This window comes from Loxodonta africana, chromosome 2 (genome assembly GCF_030014295.1).
Source record: "Loxodonta africana isolate mLoxAfr1 chromosome 2, mLoxAfr1.hap2, whole genome shotgun sequence".
NCBI lineage: Eukaryota > Metazoa > Chordata > Mammalia > Proboscidea > Elephantidae > Loxodonta > Loxodonta africana.
The window spans coordinates 79,921,635-79,945,007 of NC_087343.1; the positions used below are offsets into that span (position 1 = coordinate 79,921,635).

Below are 23,373 nucleotides of genomic sequence, written 5' to 3' on the forward strand. Positions count from 1 at the left end.
ATGTCCATTTGCTAGTGTTTAAGACCTAGGACACCACATTCCAAAGTGGAATGCAGAATGTTTTCATAATAGATTGTATTATGCCAATTGACGTAGATGTCCCCTGAAACCATGGTCCCCAAACCTCCGCCCCTGCTACGCTGGCCTTTGAAGCATTCAGTTTATTCAGGAAACTTCTTTTCTTTTGGTTTAGTCCAGTTGTGTTGACCTCTCCTACATTGTGTGTTGTCTTTCCCTTCACCTAAAATAGTTCTTATCTACTATCTAATTAATGAAAATCCCTTTCCCTCCTTACTTCCCTCCCTCCTCCATCTTGTAATCATCAAAGAATATCTTCTTCTCTGTTTAAACTATTTCTTGAGTTCTTATAGTAGTGGTCTTATACAATATTTGTCCTTTTGCAGCTGACTAATTTCACTCAGCATAATGTCTTCCAGGTTCCCCCATGTTATAAAATGTTTCATGGATTCATCATTGTTCTATATTGATGCATGGTATTCCATTGTGTGAATATACCATAATTTATATATCCATTCATCCTTTAATGGGCACCTTGGTTGCTTGCATCTTTTTGCTGTTGTAAACAATGCTGCAATAAACACAGGTGTGTATATATCTGTTTGTGTAAAGGCTCTTTTTTCTCTAGGATATATTCCAAGGAGTGGGATTGCTGGATCATATGGTAGTTCTATTTCTAGCTTTTTAAGGAAGCACCAAATCGACTTCCAAAGTGGTTGTACCATTTTACATTTGCACCAGCAGTGTATAAATGTTCCAGTCTCTCCACAACCTCTCCAACATTTATTATTTTGTGTTTTTTGGATTAATGCCAGCCTTGTTGGAGTGAGATGGAATCTCGTTGTAGTTTTGATTTGCATTTCTCTAATGGCTGATGATTATGAGTATTTCTTCATGTGTCTGTTAGCTACCTGAATGTCTTCTTTAGTGAAGTGCCTGTTCATATCTTTCGCCCATTTTTTAATTGAGTTATTTGTCTTTTTGTTGTTGAGTTTTTGTCGTATCATGTAGATTTTAGAGATCAGGTGCTGACTGGAAATGTCATAGCTAAAAACTTTTTCCCAGTCTGTAGGTAGTCCTTTTTTGGTGAAGTCTTTGGATGAGCATAGGTCTTTGATTTTTAGGAGCTCTCAGTTATCTGGCTTCTCTTCTGCATTTTTAGTAATGTTTCGTATACTGTTTATGCCATGTGTTAGGGTTCCTAGTGTTGTCCCTATTTTTTCTTCCGTGGTCTTTATCATTTTAGATTTTATATTTAGGTCTTTGATCCATTTTGAGTTTGTTTTTGTGCATGGCGTGAGGTATGGGTCTTGTTTCATTTTTTTGCAGGTGGATATCCAGTTATGCAGCACCATTTGTTAGAAAGACTGTCTTTTCCCCATTTCACTGACTTTGGGCCTTTGTCAAATATCAACTGCTCATATGTGGATGGATTTATGTCTAGATTCTCAGTTCTGTTCCATTGATCTATGTATCTGTTGTTGTACCAGTACTAGGCTGTTTTGACTACTGTGGCGGTATAAGAGGTTCTAAAATTAGGTAGAGCGAGGCCTCCCATTTTGTTCTTCTTTTTCAGTAATGCTTTACTTATCCGTGGCCTCTCTCCCTTCCATATGAAGTTGGTGATTTGTTTCTCCATCTCATTAAAAAATGTCATTGGAATTTGGATCAGAATTGCATTGTATCTATAGACGGCTTTTGGTAAAATAGACATTTTTACGGTATTAAGTCTTCCTATCTAAGAGCAAGGTATGTTCTTCCACTTATGTAGTGCCTTTTGGTTTCTTGCAGTAAAGCCTTGTAGTTTTCTTTGTATAAGTCTTTTACATCTCTGGTAAGATTTATTCCTAAGTATTTTATCTTCTTGGGGGCTACTGTAAATAGTATTGATTTAGTGATTTCCTCTTTGATGTTCTTTTTGTTGGTGTAGAGGAATCCAACTGATTTTTGTATGTTTGTCTTGTATCCTGATACTCTGCTGAACTCTTCTATTAGTTTCAGTAGTTTTCTGGAGGATTCCTTAGGGTTTTCTGTGTATAAGATCATGTCATCTGCAAATAGAGATATTTGTACTTCTTCCTTACCAATGTGGATGCCCTTTATTTCTTTATCTAGCGTAATTGCTCTGGCTAGGACTTCCAGCACAATGTTGAATAAGAGTGGTGATAAAGGGCATCCTTGTCTGGTTCCTGTTCTCAAGGGGAATGCTTTCAGACTCTCTCCATTTATGATGATGTTGGCTGTTGGCTTTGTATAAATGCCCTTTATTATATTGAGGAATTTTCCTTCTATTCCTATTTGCTGAGAGTTTTTATCATGAATGGGTGTTGATCTTTGTTGAATGCTTTTCTGCATCAATCGATAAAATCCTGTGGTTCTTGTCTTCTGTTTTATTTATATGATGGATTACATTGTTTTTCTAATGTTGAACCATCCCTGCATACATGGTATGAATCCCACTTGGTCATGGTGAGTTATTTTTTTGATGTGTTGTTGAATTCTATTGGCTAGAATTTTGTGGAGGATTTTTGCATCTAAGTACATGAGGGATATAAGTCTGTAATTTTCTTTCTTCGTGGTGTCTTTATCTGGTATCAGGAATATGCTGGCTTCATAGAATGAGTTTGGGAGTTTTCCATCCTTTTCTGTGCTCTGAAATACTAGTAGTAGTGGTGTTAACTCTTCTCTGAAAGTTTGGTAGAACTCTGCTGTGAAGCCATCCCAGCCAGGGCTTTTTTTGTTGGGAGTTTTTGGTTACCTTTTCGATCTCTTCTTTTGTTATGGGTCTATTTAGTTGTTCTACCTCTATTTGTGTTTGTTTAGGTAGGTAGTGTGTTTCTAAGAATTTATCCATTCCTTCTAGGTTTTCAAATTTGTTGGAGTACAATTTTTCATAGTAATCTGATATGATTCTTTTAATTTCAGTTGGGTCTGTTGTGATATCGTCCATCTCATTTCTTATTTGGGTTATTTGCTTCATCTCTTGCTTTTCTTTTGTCAGTCTGGCCAATGGTTTATCGATTTTATTAATCTTTTCACAGAACCACCTTTTGGTCTTGTTAACTCTTTCAATTGTTTTTCTGTTCTCTAATTCATTTAATTCTGCTCTAATTTTTATTTGCTTTCTTTTGGTGCCTGAGTGTATCTTTTATTGCTCTATTTGTTCAAGTTGTAGGGATAGTTTCTTTGATTTTGCCCCTTTCTTCTTTTTGTATGTGTGCAGTTATTGATATAAACAGACCTCTGAGTTCTGTTTTCGCTGTGTCTCAACGGTTCTGATAGTAAGTGTTTTCATTCTCAACTGGATTCTATGAATTTCTTTATTCTATCCTTAATGTCTTCTATAACCCAGTCTTTTTTGAGTAGGGTATTGTTCAGTTTCCAAGTATTTGATTTCTTTTCCCTGTTTTTTGTGTTATCGATTTCAACTTTTATGATCTTATAGTCAGAGAAGATAAAAAAAAAAAAAATGCTTTCTAATATTTTGATCTTTTGGATTCTGCAAAGGCTTGCTTTATGACCTAATATGTGGTCTATTCTAGAGAATGTTCCATGTGCACTAGGAAAAAAAGTATACTTTGCAGTTGTTGGGTGGAGTATTCTGTATGTCTATGAGGTCAGGTTGGTTGATTGTGGCATTTAGGTCTTCTTTGTCTTTATTGCGTTCTTACTGGATGTCTGTCCTGCACCGGAAGTGGTATGTTGAAGTCTCCTACTATAACTGTGGAGGTGTCTATCTTACTTTTCAATGCTGTTAGAGTTTGTTTTATGTATCTTGCAGCCCTGTTATTGGGTGCATAAATATTTAATATAGTTATATCCTCCTGGTATATTGTCCCTTTAATCATTGTATAGTGTCTTTCCTTATCATCTGTGGTGGATTTAACTTTAAAGTCTATTTTGTCAGAAATTAATATTGCCACTCCTGCTCCTTTTCGGTAGTTGAATTTGTTGAATTTGTTTTTGAAGTATGCGATTGTTAGTCTTCTTTGTGGTTACCTTAATATTTACCAGTATTTTTCTAAGTATAAACCTAACTTGTATCTCCCTATATCACCTTGATTTCCTCTCCATATGGAAAATCTACTTTATCTAGTCCCTGTTTTTTGTTTATTGTCATCTTTTATATAATGACATCACTGATTCCCTGTTTTTAGCTGTAAACACGCCACAGGGTCAGGGGTGCGCCTCTTTGCTTGCCTTCTTTCCCTGAAGCTGCAATGTCTCAGGAAACTACCATCAGCCCTGCTGCATTCGTGCCAAAGAATGGTGCTAAGGAATCAGAGCTGAGGCGCTGCGCGGGCTCAGCAACTCCTTGCTGCTTCTGCACTGTCTCTTGCTCCGCAGTCACTCAGATCGATTCCTTAATTCTGCGTTTGATGCTCAGGTTTTGTTGATTGTTATATATGTAATCGTTTCACTTCTTTTCTCAGGTCTTTATTGGGAGAGGGTTCAGCAGAAGCTACTGACTAGTTTGCCATCTTGGCCCCTCGTCTATGCAAAAGACTTTTGCAAAGAGTGAACACCTATCCTAAGTTATTTCTGAATCTTTTCTGAGAAGCAGATATGGAGCCACTATCAAACAGCCTTATATCCTTACTAGGGCTAATAAGTACACTTATAACATTTAATAAATAAGCTCAGAAATTAATCTTAGTTTAAAAATTCCTTGGAGATTTAAGTGTCCCTCATTTCTCCTGCCACAATAACTAATATTCCTTTTCCTAAAACCTGTACCCAGTCCTAAGGTGATAGTTAGTGATCAAATGTTATTTTTAAAGTAGGATTCCGTTCATATTTTTTCCACTTAGCATTGCTATTTCTTTCGGTGTTGTCATTACGTAGTTTTAAAGCATTCAATATTAACCTCTTTGAGTTATCAGAGTGTTCTTCTTTTAAGGCATTGCCCCAAATACAATGTTAGCAAAAGTATGCAGTGATAAGAATAAACCAAATGGACAATATCAAATTCACCCCAACAGACAAGCTGTGATGGATTTCATCAAGGACTTACCCATTAGAAAGGTGAGATTTTATGTAAAATTTAACATATACACACACACACACACACACACACACATACACACACACACACTCTGGGATTTGAAGGGATACTGTTAAGGCTGACAGAAAACGTTCTTTGCTGAAGATAAAACAATAGGGTAACAAGCAAAATCTGTAACAAATGATTGAACTTGCACTTGAAAGAAATCTTTCCATGAGTTTTGAAGCCCTAAAGATGAGGCTTAGGAAACTTGCTCCCTGGAATTTTTTTAAGAAAGTAGTAGATGCCAGACTTTTAAGTGTACTCCTGCCAAGGAGAAGGGAAATAAAAAGAATACTTCTAAGAGTTCTTTCATCGGTAACTTAATACTGTCTTAGTTCCAATGTCCACGTTGCTATCAGGTTATTAATCTTCAAAGAGATTTAGAATTTTGATAGCTTTTGACCAGAAAATAAATGAAAATATTTTGGCTCTTTAAAATGGTAAAATTATCCTTCAGGAGTTCCAGAAAGGGTATATATTACTGTATTTTGAAGCTTATGGATTTTTCTGCATATTTAACCTTTTTTAAAGAATAATAACACTATGTGGCATTCTAGGATTTGCTGTTCTCATTCAACATAATGTATATAAATGAATTCAATTTAAACATTTTTAATGCTCAGAAGAAAGGCTATATCAAAGTATAAATATGTAATAATTACTGAGTAGTTTAATATATGTAAAGTGTAACTATAAAGCAATATTTCTCCATCACACTTTTCAAAGTGTAAGTTTTCCATTAAAAAAAGTTCTGCAGCCAAATAACTTTGGAGTGTACCACCCTTGGTGGGTCACAATGGATATTAGTATATTAAAGATTCTTAAGTCTTACAGCAAAAAGTCCAATTTTAATTTGCTTATCCCACCATTCCTCAAGCTTATATGACTACAGAACTCTTTTTTTTTTTTTTTTTTAACATCTTTTAAAATTCCATGGAACACTAGTTTAGGAAATGTGGCAAAAACTAATTAAACCAGTTTTCTTGTATGACTTATACAGACAGTTACATTATTCATACCTTTTATGAGTTTATAATTTCAGTTTTTAGCTTTATTTAAAATCTAAAAAAAATCTATTAATGATAAAAATGGATTCTCTTCTAGATTTCTGGAATTGGACAAGTTACAGAGAAAATGTTAAAGGCCCTTGGAATTATTACTTGCACAGAACTCTACCAACAAAGGGCATTACTTTCTCTCCTTTTCTCTGAAACATCTTGGCATTATTTCCTTCATGTCTCTCTGGGGCTAGGCTCAACACACCTGGAAAGGTATTTGTAGTCATTTTGCTTTTTCTTTATCATTTGCTAAAATATCAGTTTTAACCATTGAGATGACGGCTGTAAGGATAACATGTTTTAAAATTCTGTTAAACCAAAAAAAGCCAATGGCATCAAGTCTATTCTGACTTGTAGTGACCCCTATAGGACAGAGTAGAGCTGTCCCGTAGGGTTTCCAAGGACTTAATCTTTATGGAAGCGGACTGTCACGTCTTTCTCCTACGGAGCAGCTGGTGGGTTCGAACAACTGACCTTTCAGTTAGTAGCCGAGTGCTTAACCACTGTACCACTTAAAATTCTGTTTGGCTAGTTTAATTGAGAATATTATTTTTGAATTAGAACCAACAGATTAGATGTCACAGAAGAGGGAAAAAGGAATAAAGAATTGCTCCTAATTTTGCTTGAGCTATTGGGTAGATGGACAAGAGGAATAATGACTACCTTCTTTTCTGTCCCTACTTTGTTCTTTATTCAGAACATCAGAGGAATGCTGGTGGTCAGGTTTTTGAAGAAAGAAATAAGCTTCGTATTTCAGAATTCATTCTTTAAGTGAGAAGATTTAATGGTTCTTTGAAAGCCTTAGTGAACTGGATGTAATTCTTTCCCAGATTTGTGAATTATTCATTCAGTACTGAGTACCTCTTTTGTGTTAGGCACTGTTTTAGGCACTGAGGATATAGCAGCAAACGGGACAAAGTCCTGCCCTCATGGAGCAACCAGACTAGCGTGGAGACAGAAGATAATCAAATAAACAACAAATGAAGAAAATAAAGCAGAGTGAGAGCATAAAAATGACTCAGGGGGTATGATTAGGGAGTGATAGTGGTCAGCCAGCATCAGAGACCTGAAGGAGCCAGCCATGCAAAGATCTAGGAAAATAACATTCCAGGCTGAGAGACCAACTAGATGAGAGGCCCTGAGTTTCCTTCCGTTACTTTTTCATCTAGGTCTTAAAAAGAGGTTCCTTAGAGCTAGAAGGGTACATTGTTGGAGGTGGGAAAAAGAGGGGAGTAAAAAAGAATGAGAATCATAGAAGTAAAAGCTGGGCCACTGTTTCACAGTTTTGTCTTCATCCTGGCAGTCTACCAGCAAAACAACTTTATAGTCTTGAACTTAAACTAACGGGCAGCAATAGGATTACTGAGGAGGCATATAAAATAAGATTATCTAGTATCAGTTGTTCAGTTTATCACCAATTAAGCATACTAAATCTTACAGAGATTGCAAGGATGGTTGTATTGCTTTTCTCAGCCCTCTCTGCTCCTCATTCTTTAAAGCCACAGTTAGCTGACTTTAGTCTTAGATGGATATAATGAAAGATAAGAGAAAGAATTCATAACACTATAAAAATCTAGTATTTGAAGATAACAGCAAATATCAAATTTTCTTTAATCTTTATCCTCTATTTCCATAGTGCAAGAAAATGATACAGTTCTTGCTATAACACAGCACATATTAGTCTGTGGTATGCTTTTAAGTGAAATTCGTGGATAATTTATAATAATATAAAATAGAAAGCCTGCCTTTTCCTCCCCCACATTTGCTATTCCCCTACTCTGCTTTGTTCTTTAAGCTATAGTACTCCCTTTTAACATATTACGTATTTACTTCTGTGTTTGTATCTGTTTCCCTCCCTATAAGTTTCTTTTTCTTTTTTGAATTGTCTATGGCTGCTTTTGTTCTCCAATGACAGAATTGAATATTTGCAATAGAGATGTTATGGACCATAGCGGTCAAATGTTTACTATGTGGCTCTTTATGGAAAGTTTGCCTACCTCTGCTCTATCTCTTCCAGTGCCCCTACTCCACCTTACTTATGCCACTTATTCTTTTTTTTGTACTTTAGATGAAGGTTTACAGAACAAACTAACTTCCCATTGAACAGTTAGTACACATACTGTTTTATGACATTGGTTACCAACCCCATGACATGTCAACACTCTCCGTTCTCGACCTTGGGTTCCCTGTTACCAGCTTTCCTGTCCCCTCCTTCCTTCTAGTCCTTGCCCCTGGGCTGGTGTGCCCCTTTATACTCATTTTGTTTTATGGGCCTGTCTAATCTTTGGCTGAAGGGTAAACCTCATGAGTGACTTCATTACTGAGCTAAAAGGGTGTCCTGGGGCTGTACTCTGACAGTTTCTCCAGTCTCTGTCAGGCCAGTAAGTCTGGTCTTTTTTTGTGAGTTACAATTTTGTTCTACATTTTTCTCCAGCTCTGTCCGGGACCCTCTATTGTGATCTGCGTCACAGTAGTTGGTGGTGTTGGCTGGGCACCAACTAGTTGGACCAGACTCAGTCTAGTGGAGGCTGTAGTAATTGTGGTCTATTAATCCTTTGGACTAATCTTTCCCTTATGTCTTTAGCTTTCTTCATTCTCCCTAGCCCCCAATGGGGTGAGACCAGTGGAGTATCTTATACCTTATACGGCTACTCACAAGCTTTCAAGACCCCAGACACTACTCACCAAAGTAGAATGTAGAACATTTTCTTTATAAACAGTCTTATACCAATTCAGCTAGATGGTCCCTGAAACCATGGTACCCACAGCTCCCAGCCCAGCAGTTCAGTCTGTGGAGCTTGGATGTGTCTATGGAGCTTCCATGACCTTGCCTCCTACAAGTTGTGCTGGCTTCCCTAGTATTATGTACTATCTTACCCTTCATCGGGGTTACCACTTACCTATTGTCTATTTAGCATTTTCCCTCCCCGCCCCTCCCCTCACTTGTAACCATCAAAGGTTGTTGCTTTTTGTGTGTAGACCTTTTCATGAGTCTTTATAGTAGTGCTCTTATACAATATTTGTCCATTTGTGATTGACTTATTTAACTCAGCATAATGCCCTCCAGGTTTATCCATGTTGTGGATTCATCGTTGTTCTTTATTGTTGCATAGTTTTTTATCGTTGTTCTTTATCGTTGCATAGTACTCCATTGTGTGCATGTACCATAGTTTGTGTATCCATTCATCTGTTCATGGGCTTCTAGGTTGTTTCCATCTTTTTGCTATTGTGAACAATGCTCTAATGAACATGGGTATGCATATGTCTATTCATGTGACAGCTCTTAGTTCTCTAGGGTATATTCCTAGGAGTGGGACTGCTGGATCATGTGGTATTTCTATTTCTAGCTTTCTAGGGAAGCACCATATCATTTTCCAAAATGGCTGTATCATTTTATATTTCCACCAGTAGCCCATAAGAGTTCCAGTCTCCCTACAGCCTCTCCAACATTTGTTATTTTCTGTTTTTTTGATTCATGTCAGTAATGCTGGGTGAGATGGTATCTGATTGTGGTTTTGATTTTCATCTCTCTAATGGCTAGTGACCTTGAGCATTTCTTCATGTGTCTATTAGTCACTTGAATGTCTTCTTTGGTGAAGTCTCTGTTCATTTCCTTTGTGCATTTTTTAATTGGATTATTTGTCTTTTTGTTGTAGAGGTATTGGATTTTCCTGTAGATTTTAGAGATTAGACCTTTGTCAGATTTGTCATAGCCCAAAATTTTTTCCCAGTCTGTAGGTTCTCTTTTTTATTCTTTTTGGTGAAGTCTTTTGATGAGCATAAGTGTCTAATTTTTAGAAAATCCTAGTTATCTAGCTTATCTTTTAGAGTTCATGTGTTAGTTATGGTTTGTATCCTGTTAATGCCATGTATTCAGGCCTGAAGCATTGATTCCATTTTTTCTTCTATGATCTTTATAGTTTTTGGTTTTATATTTATGTCTTTGATCCATTTTGAATTAGTTTTTGTGTATGGTGTGAGGTATGGGTCCTATTTCATTTTTTTTTGCAGATGGACATCCAGTTTTGCCAGCACCATTTGTTAAAAAGGCTGTTTTTTGCTCCCTATAAGTTTCTTAAGAGCAGGTACTTGGTCAGTTTTGCTCATCATGTATCTTCAGGGCCTGGACCAGTACTCAATTCATAGTACATTCAATAAGTATTTGAAAAATGGATTATCTGCATGTTATTTCAGTTGCTCCTATCAGAGCAACTAGAATCTAGCCAAACTAGTTGATTCAGATTCCATATCTTTTATCCTATTGTTGTGTACCAAATTCAGACTGAAAATCTGTAAAGTGGTATAAATGAATAATGAGTAGGCTGTAGGAGAGAGAAGTTAATATACTGGGCTAAAAACTAGATAACTGAAATTATTTAAAATTTATTTATATCCTGTAACTGCAAGCTGTTACACTATCATTTCAAACTGGTTTTTATCAGCATGGTTTTTGATATTCAGGCTTTTGATAGGAGCAGTTTATAATAGCAACTTATTTTCAAGCTTGTTCTCTTTAATAGTTACAGACTTGATCCGTGACACATATAATCATGTTATCATCTTATCAATCTACCTTCTTGAGTGATAGTTTCATTTTTGGATAAGAAAAACTCAGTTTTATATGATGTATAAGGTTAACCGAAATATTCTCTTGGTTGGCTAAATGAAATTAATCTTCTTTGAGAAAGTAAATAAAGCCTTTTTTTTTCCCCCAAGGGATGGAGAGAGGAAAAGTATGAGCGTTGAGAGGTAATGTTCTGTTTGTTAGTTATTTATTGTTAATGTTCATAATTCATGTTATTTTTAACTAATTTTTGTTAAAAAATACTAAAATAAAATTTATTTGCAAACCTAGTATCGATTTTCAGGAATTCACATTCCCAAAGTAAATACACTAGTACCAAAAAAAACCCAGTGCCATCATGGGGCAGTTCTACTCTGTCCTATAGGGTCGCTATGAGTCGCTATGATACACTAGTACAATGCATCTATAATCTTTAGTTGCTATACTCTCATTTAACTGCAGCCATTTTTATTATTTAATATTGGTTTTTCTTCTTTCGAGTGGAAAACCAGTAATTTTAGGATTCCAAGTCCTAATTTCTATCCTTGTTTAATAAGAAAAATTATGTTGGGCATTTAATTGGGAAGTGAAAATGGAAGTTCTTCCTGAAACTCCTCAAATATTGGTGAATGAGCAGAGGTATCAAATAGCAAAATATTATTGATGAAAGAGGGCTTAGAGATGATCTAGTTTTATAATCTTGTCTGAATATCAAGTGAAATCTTGATTGGGGAAAGATGTCATTTTGAAAAGCCCCTCAATTTGTACCTGAATTCCACATTTAAGAACTGTTGACCTAGTACAATTTTGTGTTTGTTTTTCATACATACTATTTGTGATCAAAAAAGTTGAAGGACTTCTACAAGATAACACATTCAATAAATGACTTTGATAAAAATTGCTGCTTTAGACTATGATTTAAGTAATCAAAAGAAAAAAGAAAGCCTCCAAAAGTGAGATTGTATTGTCCTATTTTTGTTATTTAGAGTAATATTTAATGTGCAAGAATGTGTTCTCCATCTCTTCCTGGAAATTCTTCTTGGCTTCCTTAAAATTGCCTTGAAACATCAAACTTGGGGGGAGGAGGAGGCGTTGAAATTCATATCACATACACCCAAAACCCAAACCAGTACTGTCGAGTCAGTTCTGACTCATAGCAACCCTATAAAGAACTCTTAAATCAATAAGAAAGCAAACCAGTAGAAAAAACGGACAAAGGACATAAATACTTAACTGAAAAAGAGATACCAATGGCTCTTAAAACATGTGAGAATATTCTCAATTTCATTTGTAATTAAAGAAATACAGATGGAAAGTTCTCTGAGATAGTATTTTTCACTGAAAAGATTGACAGAGATTTTAACATACTTATTGGCAAGACTATGAATTGAAAAAGATTTAAATTCTTAACGGGGGGGTGGTGTATTTGTTGCTGGTGTGACAAATTCCCACAAACTTAGTAGCTTAAAACAACACGGATTTATTCTCTTGCAGTTCCAGAGGTCGGAAGTCCTAAAATTAAGGTATCAGCAGAGCTGCATTCTTTCTGGAGGTTCTAGGAAAGAATGTTTTTCTTTACCTTTTCTAATTTCCAGAGACCACTTGCATTCCTTGGCTCATGGCACCATCCTCTATCCTCAAACCCAGCAGCGTAGCATCTTCTACACTCTCTGTCTCTGACTCTCATCCTCTTGCCTCCCTCTTATAAGGACCCTTGGGATTACATTGGGGCCGCCCAAATAATCCAGCATAATCTCCCCATCTCAAGATTCTTAATTAGGTCTGTAAAGTTCCTTTGGCCATTCACAAATTCCTGGGATTAGGATATACACAACTTTGGCGGGGGGGGGGGATATTATTCAACCTGTTACCAGGGGAAGGCAATTTGACAATATCTGTCAAAATTATAACAAATTATGGATAACATTGCAAAGAATGGGAATTTGAGAACACTTAATTGTGTTCATGAGGAACCTGTTCATAGATAAAGAGGCAGTCGTTCAAACAGAACAACAGGATACTGCATGATTTAAAGTCAGAAAAAGTGTGTGTCAGGGTTGTATCCTTTCACTGTACTTATTTAATCAGTATGCTGAGCAAGTAATCTGAGAAGCTGGACTATATGAAGAACAGGGCATCAGGACTGGAGGAAGACTCATTAACAGCCTGTGATTTGTAAATGACATAACCTTGCTTGCTGAAATTGAAGAGGACTTAAAGCATTCACTCATGAATATCAAAGACTACAGCCTTCAGTATAGATTACACCATAACATAAAGAAAACAAAAATCCTCACAACTGGACCAATGAGCAACATCATGATAAATAGAGAAAAGATTGAAGTCAAGGATTTCATTTTACTTGGATCCATAATCAATGCCCATGGAAGCAGGAGTGAAGAAATCAAATGACATATTGCATTGAACAAATCCGCTGCAAAAGACCTCTTTAAAGTGTTAAAAAGGAAGGATACCATTTTGAGAACTAAGGCACACCTGACCCAGGCCATGGTATTTTCAGCTGCCTCATATGCATATGAAAGCTGGACAATGAAGAACTGACACCTTTGAATTATGGTGTTGGCGAAGACTATGGAATATACCATGGGCTGCTAGAAGGAGGAAAAAAATCTGCTTTGGAAGAAGTACACCAGAATGCTTCTTGGAAGCAAGGATGACAAGACTTCGTCTCACATACTTTGGACTTGATATCAGGAGGGACCTGTCCCTGAAGAAGGACATCATGTTTGGTGAAGTAGAGGTTCTGCAAAAAAAGAGGAACACCCTCATCGAGGTGGATTGACACAATGGCTTCAACAATGGGCTCAAACATAGCAAAATTGTGAGGATGGCGCAAGACGGGGCAGTACTCTGGTTGCTGTTAGAGTCAACTTGATGGCACCTAACAACAACCAGCCAACCCTGTTGCTGTCAAGTTGATTCTGACTTATAGTGACCCTATAGGACAGAGTAGAACTGCCCCATAGAGTTTCCGAGGAGCAGCTGGTGGATTTGAACTGGCAACTTTTTGGTTAGCAGCCAAGCTCTTAACCACCGTGCCACCAGGGCTCTGCAACAGCTTCAAAATCAGAGGTACACATACCCTTGGATCCCCCAATCCTTTTTCTGGGAATTCATCCCACAGGTGTAATCACCTGTCATTTTGCCTGTTTACAAGGTTATTCGTTGCAGCTTTTTTTAATTGTAGCAAAAGATTGAACATAATTTAATATACATGAATAGAGAGAGGATTGGTTAAATTTTGTTACGTCTTGAAATTGAAACATTATGGTGCCCATATAAAAATGGCCTCGGACAGACAGGGCTGTGGCAGCATGCTTGTCTGTCCGTTTCCCACTTTTGTGTCTTTGAATATATGCCAAATAAAATCTTTCTTTTTGCTTTAAAAAAAAATGAAGAGAAAATGTTTGTTTGCTTATATATGCATAGAATATTTCTGGAGCAATTTGTTAGGATAGGAAGATGTCAGTGAAGAAGAGGAGGACTCTTCACTGTACAGTCATTCGTTCAGGGTCTTGTGCTCAGCACTTCAGTCTCTCTTTAGTGTCTTATTCTTTTATGTTTATATGCTCTCTCAACTTTGTTCAACACTCTTGTGAAGATAAATTCAAGATTTGTATGTTTAATCATAACAGCCCCTCATTTCCAGTTTTTATTAGACAACTCTACCTAGGTGCCCTGAACCAACTTCTTAAATCTACTTGGAGATACTTTCCTTCTAGAAAATACATGTTCGATAATGGGAATCATGTTCTCATCTATATTTTCTTAGGATAATCCCATGTAGCAAAGTCTATATGCACATATACTCAATGTGTTGGAAGTTCTGAAGACATTATCATTGTCTATTGGTGACTTGAATCCTCTTTTTTAATCATATTATAGAGAAAGCAAGAGCGTAAGTTACATCTTTGCTAATCAGCGTACCCACCTAAATGGTTTTCCATTGTTTAGGCAGATCTTAGTTGTTTTATTTAATATAATTATTTCTTAGTACATCCGAAACTTTTATTGTGTGCTGCAGAAAATACAGCTTAACGCTAGGCCATTTAAACATACTGTATCATTCCTAAATTATCTTGAATTACGATTTACTTTGTCCACCAAAATCATTCTTGTCTTTCTAGGACATTCAGTGAGATAAGTAAAGCAGAAGAACAGTACAGCTTGTGCCAAGAGCTTTGCAGTGAACTTGCTCAAGATCTTCAGAAAAAAGGACTTAAGGTATTTTATTTTGATAGGCTGTTAAAATTTTTAACGATGAGATGCTACCTTGAAGCAGGAGTTAGAGTACTGATTTCTTAAGATGAATAACAACTGAAAAATGACAGAAAAGATTGTTCACATCAATAATCAGAAACCAGTTCTGACCCCTATCTGAGACCTAGGATGAAGTCATTACATGGGGAAGCAACTTATGAGGCTCAAGTGGTTCCAAGATAATTCCAGAGGAGTTTATACCACCTCGGGAGTAGATTTGAATAAGTTCAAAACCAGAGTTACGTTGACGTTAGGGAATAAGCCGAGAACAGTTTCCAGTCCCCGAGTCATGCAAATGTTTAAAGTGTTTGGCTGCTAACTGAAAGGTTAGAAGTTCAAGTCTACTCATAAAAGCCTCAGAGGAAAGCCGTGGTGACCCGCTTCTGAAAAATCAGCCACTGAAAACCTTATGGAGCACAGGTCTACACTCACACACGATGTTACTACCATGAGTCAGAACCAACTCAACAGTAATTGGCTTCATTGGTCTTATTTTGTATATTATAAAGGCTCTTCCAATCATTCTTTAATATTCTTCTTACATAGACAGTGACATTCTAGAATAGGGTATTTTATTGCAAAGCTCTAATCCAGGTTGTTTTGTTGTTGAGAACAAAAGCCTGGAAGGCTTTGAACTGTCTATCTTATAATCTTCACTCACAACAATCTATATTTAGCGTATTTCCGGCACTCCCAAACCAGAGGTCGGGTTATTACAAAGCGTAGTCCAAAAATATTAAAACGTTATAAAGAATGAGATACCTGATGGGTGCGTGTTTTTCTCATAATCTTCCGTCATAGCTTGAGCGTAAAAGGGGTTCTTACATGTAAATTGTTTAGCATAGTATCTGGCATATAGTAGGCACACGATAAGCATGAGCTATTCAAGACCTTTTAAATAAAGTCTCTTTAGAAGGAGTCTTTTCCTCCTTTTTAAGAGAGATTTCTTTCTCTAAAAGAGATTCAGCAAAAAAACAAAAAGGAAAATGCTCAGTTAACTTGTACAAAGATTTGATTACCCCAGTACCCAGTGCCATCGAATTGATTCTGACTCATAGCGACCCTATAGGACAGAGTAGAACAGCCCCATAGAGTTTCCAAGGAGGATTTGATTAGGGAGGGAGTAATAATTGTGGTTAAAATGGCATTTTTAGATTACCCATGAATTTTAATTATTCTTATGATAATTCTCATTACCATGTTTTATAAATAATTGATTATACTTCATTTTCCTTACATGTACATAAGATACCTTTCTGGATTTTTTCTAACCTGTAATACAACATTTTGCTAGAAGTGAAAAGCTATGTATAATGACATTCTGTTTGTCACAGGGTAGAACTGTTACCATTAAGCTGAAGAACGTGAATTTTGAAGTCAAAACCCGTGCCTCTACGGTTTCATCTGTTGTTTCTACTGCTGAAGAAATATTTGCCATTGCTAAGGAATTGCTAAGAACGGAAGTTGATGCTGATTTTCCACATCCTTTGAGATTAAGACTTATGGGTATAACTTTTCCTTCCTCTTTTTTCCCTAATTCTGGTAGGATTTCTCAAATAGTCAGTTTTAAAATCCCTTCCATTTTATTTCTTGAACCTGTTTAAGCAGTTGTTACTGTGCTGCTGTCATTTACGTAATTCTTAAAACCTGATGCATGTGAAGTCATGATCATTAATGTGATTACCATAAGAACCAATTAAAGTGGCTCTTTTTCTTACTACGTGTCCACAATCCCTTTTCTGAAGTCCTTAGGACAAAATATGTTTGAAAATTGAAAACTTCAGATTTTAGAAAGCACATTCAGTGTATATTGAGTACATTTTTTAAAATTCTCCTTTGGGAACTGAGGCAGCACCTCATGGTCAAACGCATTAATGTTTCTTTACCAAAGCAAAAAAATATTCGCACTTAGTGTAAAGACTGTAAATAGCTTCCATCGGTTTAGTCATTATTTATTATTTGTTGCTTATAATTTTTAGAGCTTTTTAGATTTCAGAATTATGGATAAGAGACTATGGCACTTTATAACCACATCTCCAGTCACCACCTGGTGAAAGGAAAACATGTTTCCAAAGTGAACTGGGTGAGAGGGTGTATATGAATAAGCATTCCAAATGCCCATTTTATGACTAAAAGTGGGTTATTAGCCATATTTTCATATATGAAAGATAGCACATGCTGAAATAGATTCACAAAGTAATTAGAAGACCTAAAGAGTCTATGTGGTTTATACCAATAGTGACTTAGTAGTTAATGGTATTGTGTATCAGATATTAATTTTAAGGCCTATATAATCATGCTAACATCAGTAGATACTTAATATTTAATGATAACCAGCTTTATAAAGGAAAATGAATTCCCACTTAAAATACCAGCTTTGAAAATCATCCTTTAATTTAGGAAATATCCTGTGTTACTTATTATTTCTCTCTAACTAACCTTTTAAGTATATGTCACAACAGTATTATGCAATATGTTTTTATGTACTGTGATCGAATTAGTGTTGTTGAATTTCAAATTTATTAATTGTGGTTGGCTTAATTTAGGTGTGCGGATATCTAGTTTTGCCAATGAAGAAGACAAGAAACACCAACAAAGGAGCATTATTGGCTTCTTACAGGCTAGAAACCAAGCCCTGGCAGCCACTGAGTGTATACTAGAGAAAACTGACGAAGATCAGTTTACAAAACCTTTAAAAATGTCTCATGAGAGTTTCTTCGATAAAAAAAGATCAGAAATGAAATGGAACCACCAAGACACGTTTAAATGTGAAACTGTGAGTAAACCAAGTTTACACACATCACAACCGTTTCAAGTTTTAAAGAAGAAGATGGATGAGAATTTAGAAACATCAAAGAATTCAGATAACTGTCAGATATTTACCTGTCCTGTTTGCTTTAGGGCGCAAGAAAGCATCAGCCTGGAAGTCTTTAATAGACATGTGGATGCATGTCTTGGTGGACCTTCAGTCAGTGAAGACCATGCTTTCTCTTCAGAAGTTAACAGGGAAGAAAACGCACATCATTCTCTTTCAGTCTTTGAGAAGCAGGATTCTGAAGCCCATCAGAAGAATACAGAGGTCACTTCAGTAGACTGTGCAGATTTGATAGAGACTGTAGGGAACCTATCTAAAGCAGAAAGTATAGATGCTTTAAGTAATAAGCACAGCAAAGAGGAATGTCATAGCCTTCCAAGCAAGTCTTTTAATACTGAATGCTTTCATCAGAGCTCTTCTTATACTGTTTCACTGGAAAATGAAGATGGCATATCATTAAGTAGGCAAGAATCCTCCCAGCCATCTTCACATGGAATGATAACCGACCAAGCTCTAGTTTGTCCTGTTTGTAACCTAGACCAAAAGACTTCAGATCTTTCCCTATTCAATATGCATGTGGATGTTTGCTTAAATAAAGGTATTATCCAGGAACTGAGGAAGGATAAAGTTAATCCAGTTAACCAACCCAAACAATGCTCAACAAGTACTGGTGAGTTTACAGTCATTATGAAGAACTTGATTTTCTAGAAATATGTCTTGTTACAGTTAATGAGGTTGTTGTTAAATCTGAAGCTCATACCATTAAAAGGGTAGTTTGTGTATATTGCCATGTAGGAAGATGTTAGTGTTTTACCATAGGTTAGGATTAACTGAAACCACTGGATTTTGAATCTTTGGGAAACTTTGGTTTGGGCTTGATTTGAACTCAGAGGTTTAAGGAGTTGAGTGATATAATCAAAGAAGAAATTCCTTAAAACAAGATTTGCCACAGTGGGTAAATTAACTGTAAATACATAGCCAGAAAGTCTCCTTAACTTATTTTTTGGTAGTTCTGACTCTAGCCAAATTTCAAAAATAAATGCAATATTGATAGAACTAGTAAACTACAAAGAAATTATGCTTATAAAGTTAGATTCTTTTATCTATTAATATAAACTGTAGTACTGAGGAAGTTTCTTATTGTTATTAATCAGTTTTAACTTTTCAATTTTGTATGCAGTTTTTGAATTGTTTCATGCTACCCCTTATGGAGTGTCTTGTCTTCTCTTCCCTCAGCAGGTAGCGCAGGCAGAGCACAGAAGACTGTAACAAGAACAAGAAGGTATGCTGGGATCGACTTCACAGCAACTGCTTTCATTTTTATTTGGTTTTATTTAAGCTTTAACAAAACTGCCTACAAAGCTCACATTTTGAGGTCCAATTTTTTAAGAGGTGTTAAATTTTGTTTTTATGAATTATCAAGCAACGTTTAAAAAATCAATGATTTGCAAAATTGTTCTTTTTAAATCTCTTCCTGCATTTTAATTATGTGTTCTTTTTTATTTCAGGCCAGGACTGATAACAAAGCATTCAAGATCAAAGAAAACAAAGCCAGACAATTCCAGACACACCCTCGATCTATTTTTTAAATGAACATTGAACATTTTTGTCATTAATTTTTTCAGTAGAGCTTCTTATTTTATAATCAAGGAGTTTATTCTTCTTCATTAAAAGTTTGGATATGTATTTAGTTAAAAGCAAGTGCAGTGATCTGTCTCCAAAAGATATTTATTTCCTTTCATATGAATTTGGAATATATGCTAATTTACTTCTGTATACCTTTTTGAAAACCGTGAGAATTTCATTTCCAGTATACATCAACTGGGAATCAGTGATGTTAGGGGTAATTTATAAAAAGAGAAACCTAAGAATAGAAATAGAAAGTCATTTCTTTCTTTATTGTTTTTGAAATGACTATAAAAACATTTATAAGGACTCTCAGAGGTCCACACAAACCTAATCTAGCCTAAGAATTTTTTAGCACTTACCTACTTTGTTGGCACTGGACTATCGTATTTGATCCTAGTTTCTTCAGGTACCTCATGAGCTTTCGTAACTAAAATTTATCATAAGTGCTGTGAAGAATATTAGCAGAACTAGTATGAGTGGTTTTGTACCTTCAGAAAATACCACAAGATTATTTGTTAAAGAGATTTTTACTTAAAATATGATTGTTTTTCTTATTTAAAATTCCTTTATCTTGTGAATAAGCACTTGATTCACTTTAAGCAATATTTAACCAAAGATTCAAGGTAGTTATTTTCTTATGTAGGACTTTTAAATGGCATTATTTAATTTCTTGGCAGTTATGTTTGTACTTTCTTCAAGAGAAAAATGTATAATTCAAAAGATTATACATCGCTTCGTTACATTTTATAATTTTTTTTTATTATTTACACAGTTTAACAGTTTTAAATAGTTATTCCAAACGTTTTTGAGCTATCAGTAAGTTAGAGTTCTTATCAAAAGACAATTATTTAATTGGAATATGAAGATGAAAACCAATTCTGTTAATGCTTTAGGAACTGAATCTTTTGTTCTTTTATTTATTTTTTTATTTTCTCTTTTTCTACTTTTCATATTTTAGCTTATTATCCAAATATATAAGCACATAATATTTTTAGGGATAGCTTAAATTAGGATATTGCACAATCTTTGGCCCAAGTGGTAACTTAACTTTTAATTAGATTATTTAAAATTAGGCTTAATGCTTATTATTATATACTGTGTTATTATATTATTATATATTATGGTGGATACAAAAAGTTATAGAGTTATAGTTCTTGAATGTGTGACTTACTTATGTAAGTACTGTATAAAATTAAGTTCAATGAAACACTGATTTAATGTATTGAAAAGTAGATAGCACCATATTTAGTTATTTCTGTCCTTAGGAATAACACAAAGGTACCCTCTATAATTTTGCTGGAGATCCTACCCAATTCAATAAATAAATAAGATGAATAAAAACTGGAAACAAAGGGGGAAAAATATTTCCTTATTGTCAGATGATATGTTTGTCTATGTTTAAAGAAAAATCCACGTTTACTAAAGGAGTTCAGGAGAGTTTATGGCTACAAGATCAATGTACAAAATCGAAGCATTACATCTAAAGATATTTCTGACTGTCCTCATTTAAAATATGTCTTTATTTGTACCTGCTTACCTTTTAATTCATTCTTCCCCTTCATTGCCACTATACCTCTGCCAACCCTATCTCTATTATTGAATCCCATCTACTGTTTTAGGGCTTCTTGAAAACATCCATTTCTTTCTATTCCTTTTGTCAAGCTCTTAACCAGTTGCCTAAACTCTGACCTCCCAACTCATTACTCAGCTTTCAATTTCTTTCCCTGCTCTAAACCGTCTTATGCATTTTTTTTTTTAAAGATTAACCATAAACAATGCTTTCATAATACCATTTTAATGTTAAAAATATAAAACCTCAAAAGCTCTCAACCACTTGCAGAATTAGTGGGGATTTCTATGGTATAAATACTCCCACAATAATTTATTTCAAGCTGTATACATCATGTCAACCAGGTCACAAAATTCCTGAAAATTTAGCGGTCAACTCTTGGAAGACAGTACAAGCTAGCTCCCACACTCTGTAATGTACTCCAAACACTGCTTGGTATTCAAGGCCATATAGCCACACTGCAGAGCTTGTAGTTTCCTGAATGTTGGTTGTTGCCACCAAGTCAGCTCCAACTCATGGCAACCTTGTATGTAACAGCTACCTGTGTAAATGTGGCCTAGTCCTGTGCCAACTTCATGATCATTGATATTTTTGAATCCATTGTTGCAGCTATATGTGAAATCCTTCCCACTGAGGATTTCCCTTGTTTTTGTTGGCCCTCTACCAAGCGTGATGCCTTTTCCAGCGATTGGTCTTTTCTTATGACATGTCTAAAGTAAGCATGTTGCAGTTTCACCATCCTTGCTTCTAAGGAACATTCTGGTTGTATTTCTTCTAAGACTGATTTGTTAGTTCTTTTGGCATCCCTCAGTGTATTCAATATTCTTCACCAACACCACTGTTCTAATATATCAATTCTTCTGTCTTCCTTTTTCACTATCCAACTTTTTCATGCCTATGAAGTGATTGAAAAGACCATGACTTGGGTCAGACATTCCTTAATTATCAAAATGAAATCTTTACTTTTTGAAACTTTAAGAGATCTTTTGCAGCAGATATGCCCAATGCAATCCATCATTTGATTTCTTGACTGCTGCTTCCATGGGTGTTGATTGTGGATCCAAGTAAAACAAAATTTTTGACAACTTCATTTTTTTTCTCCATTTATTGTGATGTTTATCAGTCCAGCTGTGAGGATTTTCATTTTCTTCATGTTCAAGTGTAGTCCGTACTACCACCCATCTGTCAGTTTGCCATACTATGGTAGCTTGCCTGCTGCTATACCAGCAGAGTGACCCATGGTGGAGAGTTTTCGGCAGAGCTTTCAGACTAAGACAGACTAGGAAGAAAGGCCTAGTGAACTATTTCTAAAAACGAGTCAGTGAAATCCCTATGTATGATAACCAGTTTCCTGCATAGGCCAAGCTATTTCCCCCTTCTGGTATCTGTACTCAGTTGCTCCCTCTGCCAAGGATGTGCTTCCTGCGGGCCTCATTGTTCTCTCTCCCACCAGACAGTCACTCATCTTTCAACCCAGCCCAAGAGCTACCTTCAGGAAAGTATTCCTCACCCTCTGGAAAAACTGATATGTTCCTCCTTTGTGCTCCTGTTTTTCTATGAAAACCTTAAAACATCCTTTGCTGTGTGTCTGTTTTTTTTTTTTTTTAATATGTTGTAATAGGCTGCAGGCTTCTAGAGACTCAGGGCTGTCTTTTATTTATCTCTGAATTCCAAGGATGAAGCATATGACCTGGCACATTGTCAGAGTTGGCAATCATTTGTTGACACATAAATGAATAAATAGTATGTGCCCAATGAGTGGTGTCTATTACTATCTTTATTTCTGTCTGGGTAGACTATGTAGGTGGCTGCACTCAAGCTGAGCCTAGGGGGCATTCCAGAAGAAAGGGATTGCATTTCTTTCCGTTTATTGAATAATGGCTTACTTTGCAAATGTTTTATTGCTATATCCTTTTTTGGGTGTTTGGGGACTTGGAACTATTTGGAAGAAGGCTCAAAATACGGCAACCTAAGGCTAAAAAACATGTTTTTTAAGGAAATATTCCATTTTGAAAATCATACCATACCACTGCCTGATGCTAATTTTTATTTTTTAAGTAATGTTCCATTTTGAAAAATGATTATGTATTTGAACACCTGGTCCTGGTGGGATTTTAATGACCTTTAAGGAAAGGTGATGTTTATTTCCCTGGAGTGAAAACTATTCTTTTGTTGTATAATTATGGGATAATTACCTATATTTTTAATGCAAAATTGGATGAAAAGTTTTCAAGAAAAACTTCAAGTATTATGTTGAGTATAGGGAAACATTCCATTTACTAAGGAAACCGTAATATTAAACTGCTTCCTTTATAAGGGTGAGGCAATTTATGATAGTCTTGTTTTGTGCCCACTGCTGTCTACAGAAGGCTCAGGGAGACAAGATAATTC

General features: G+C 35.7%; 1 protein-coding gene across 5 annotated transcripts in view; it reads left to right on the forward strand.

Moving 5' to 3' along the window:
• Nucleotides 1–20,774, forward strand: part of POLK (DNA polymerase kappa) — an 85,500-nt gene extending 64,726 nt beyond the window's left edge. For 3 of the 5 annotated variants that reach the window (XM_010588219.3, XM_023545553.2, XM_023545554.2), the window contains 8 exons: nt 4,919–5,043; nt 6,170–6,336; nt 10,840–10,872; nt 14,836–14,932; nt 16,303–16,474; nt 17,515–18,453; nt 19,020–19,065; nt 19,292–20,774. In XM_010588219.3, coding sequence (XP_010586521.1) covers nt 4,919–5,043; nt 6,170–6,336; nt 10,840–10,872; nt 14,836–14,932; nt 16,303–16,474; nt 17,515–18,453; nt 19,020–19,065; nt 19,292–19,376 — 1,664 coding nt within the window. In that variant the 3' untranslated portion in view covers nt 19,377–20,774. The remainder of the gene's footprint in view (nt 1–4,918; nt 5,044–6,169; nt 6,337–10,839; nt 10,873–14,835; nt 14,933–16,302; nt 16,475–17,514; nt 18,454–19,019; nt 19,066–19,291) is intronic. The other 2 variants (XM_003408102.4, XM_064273210.1) reach the window with 2 other exon arrangements.
• The last annotated feature ends 2,599 nt before the right edge of the window (nt 20,775–23,373 follow it).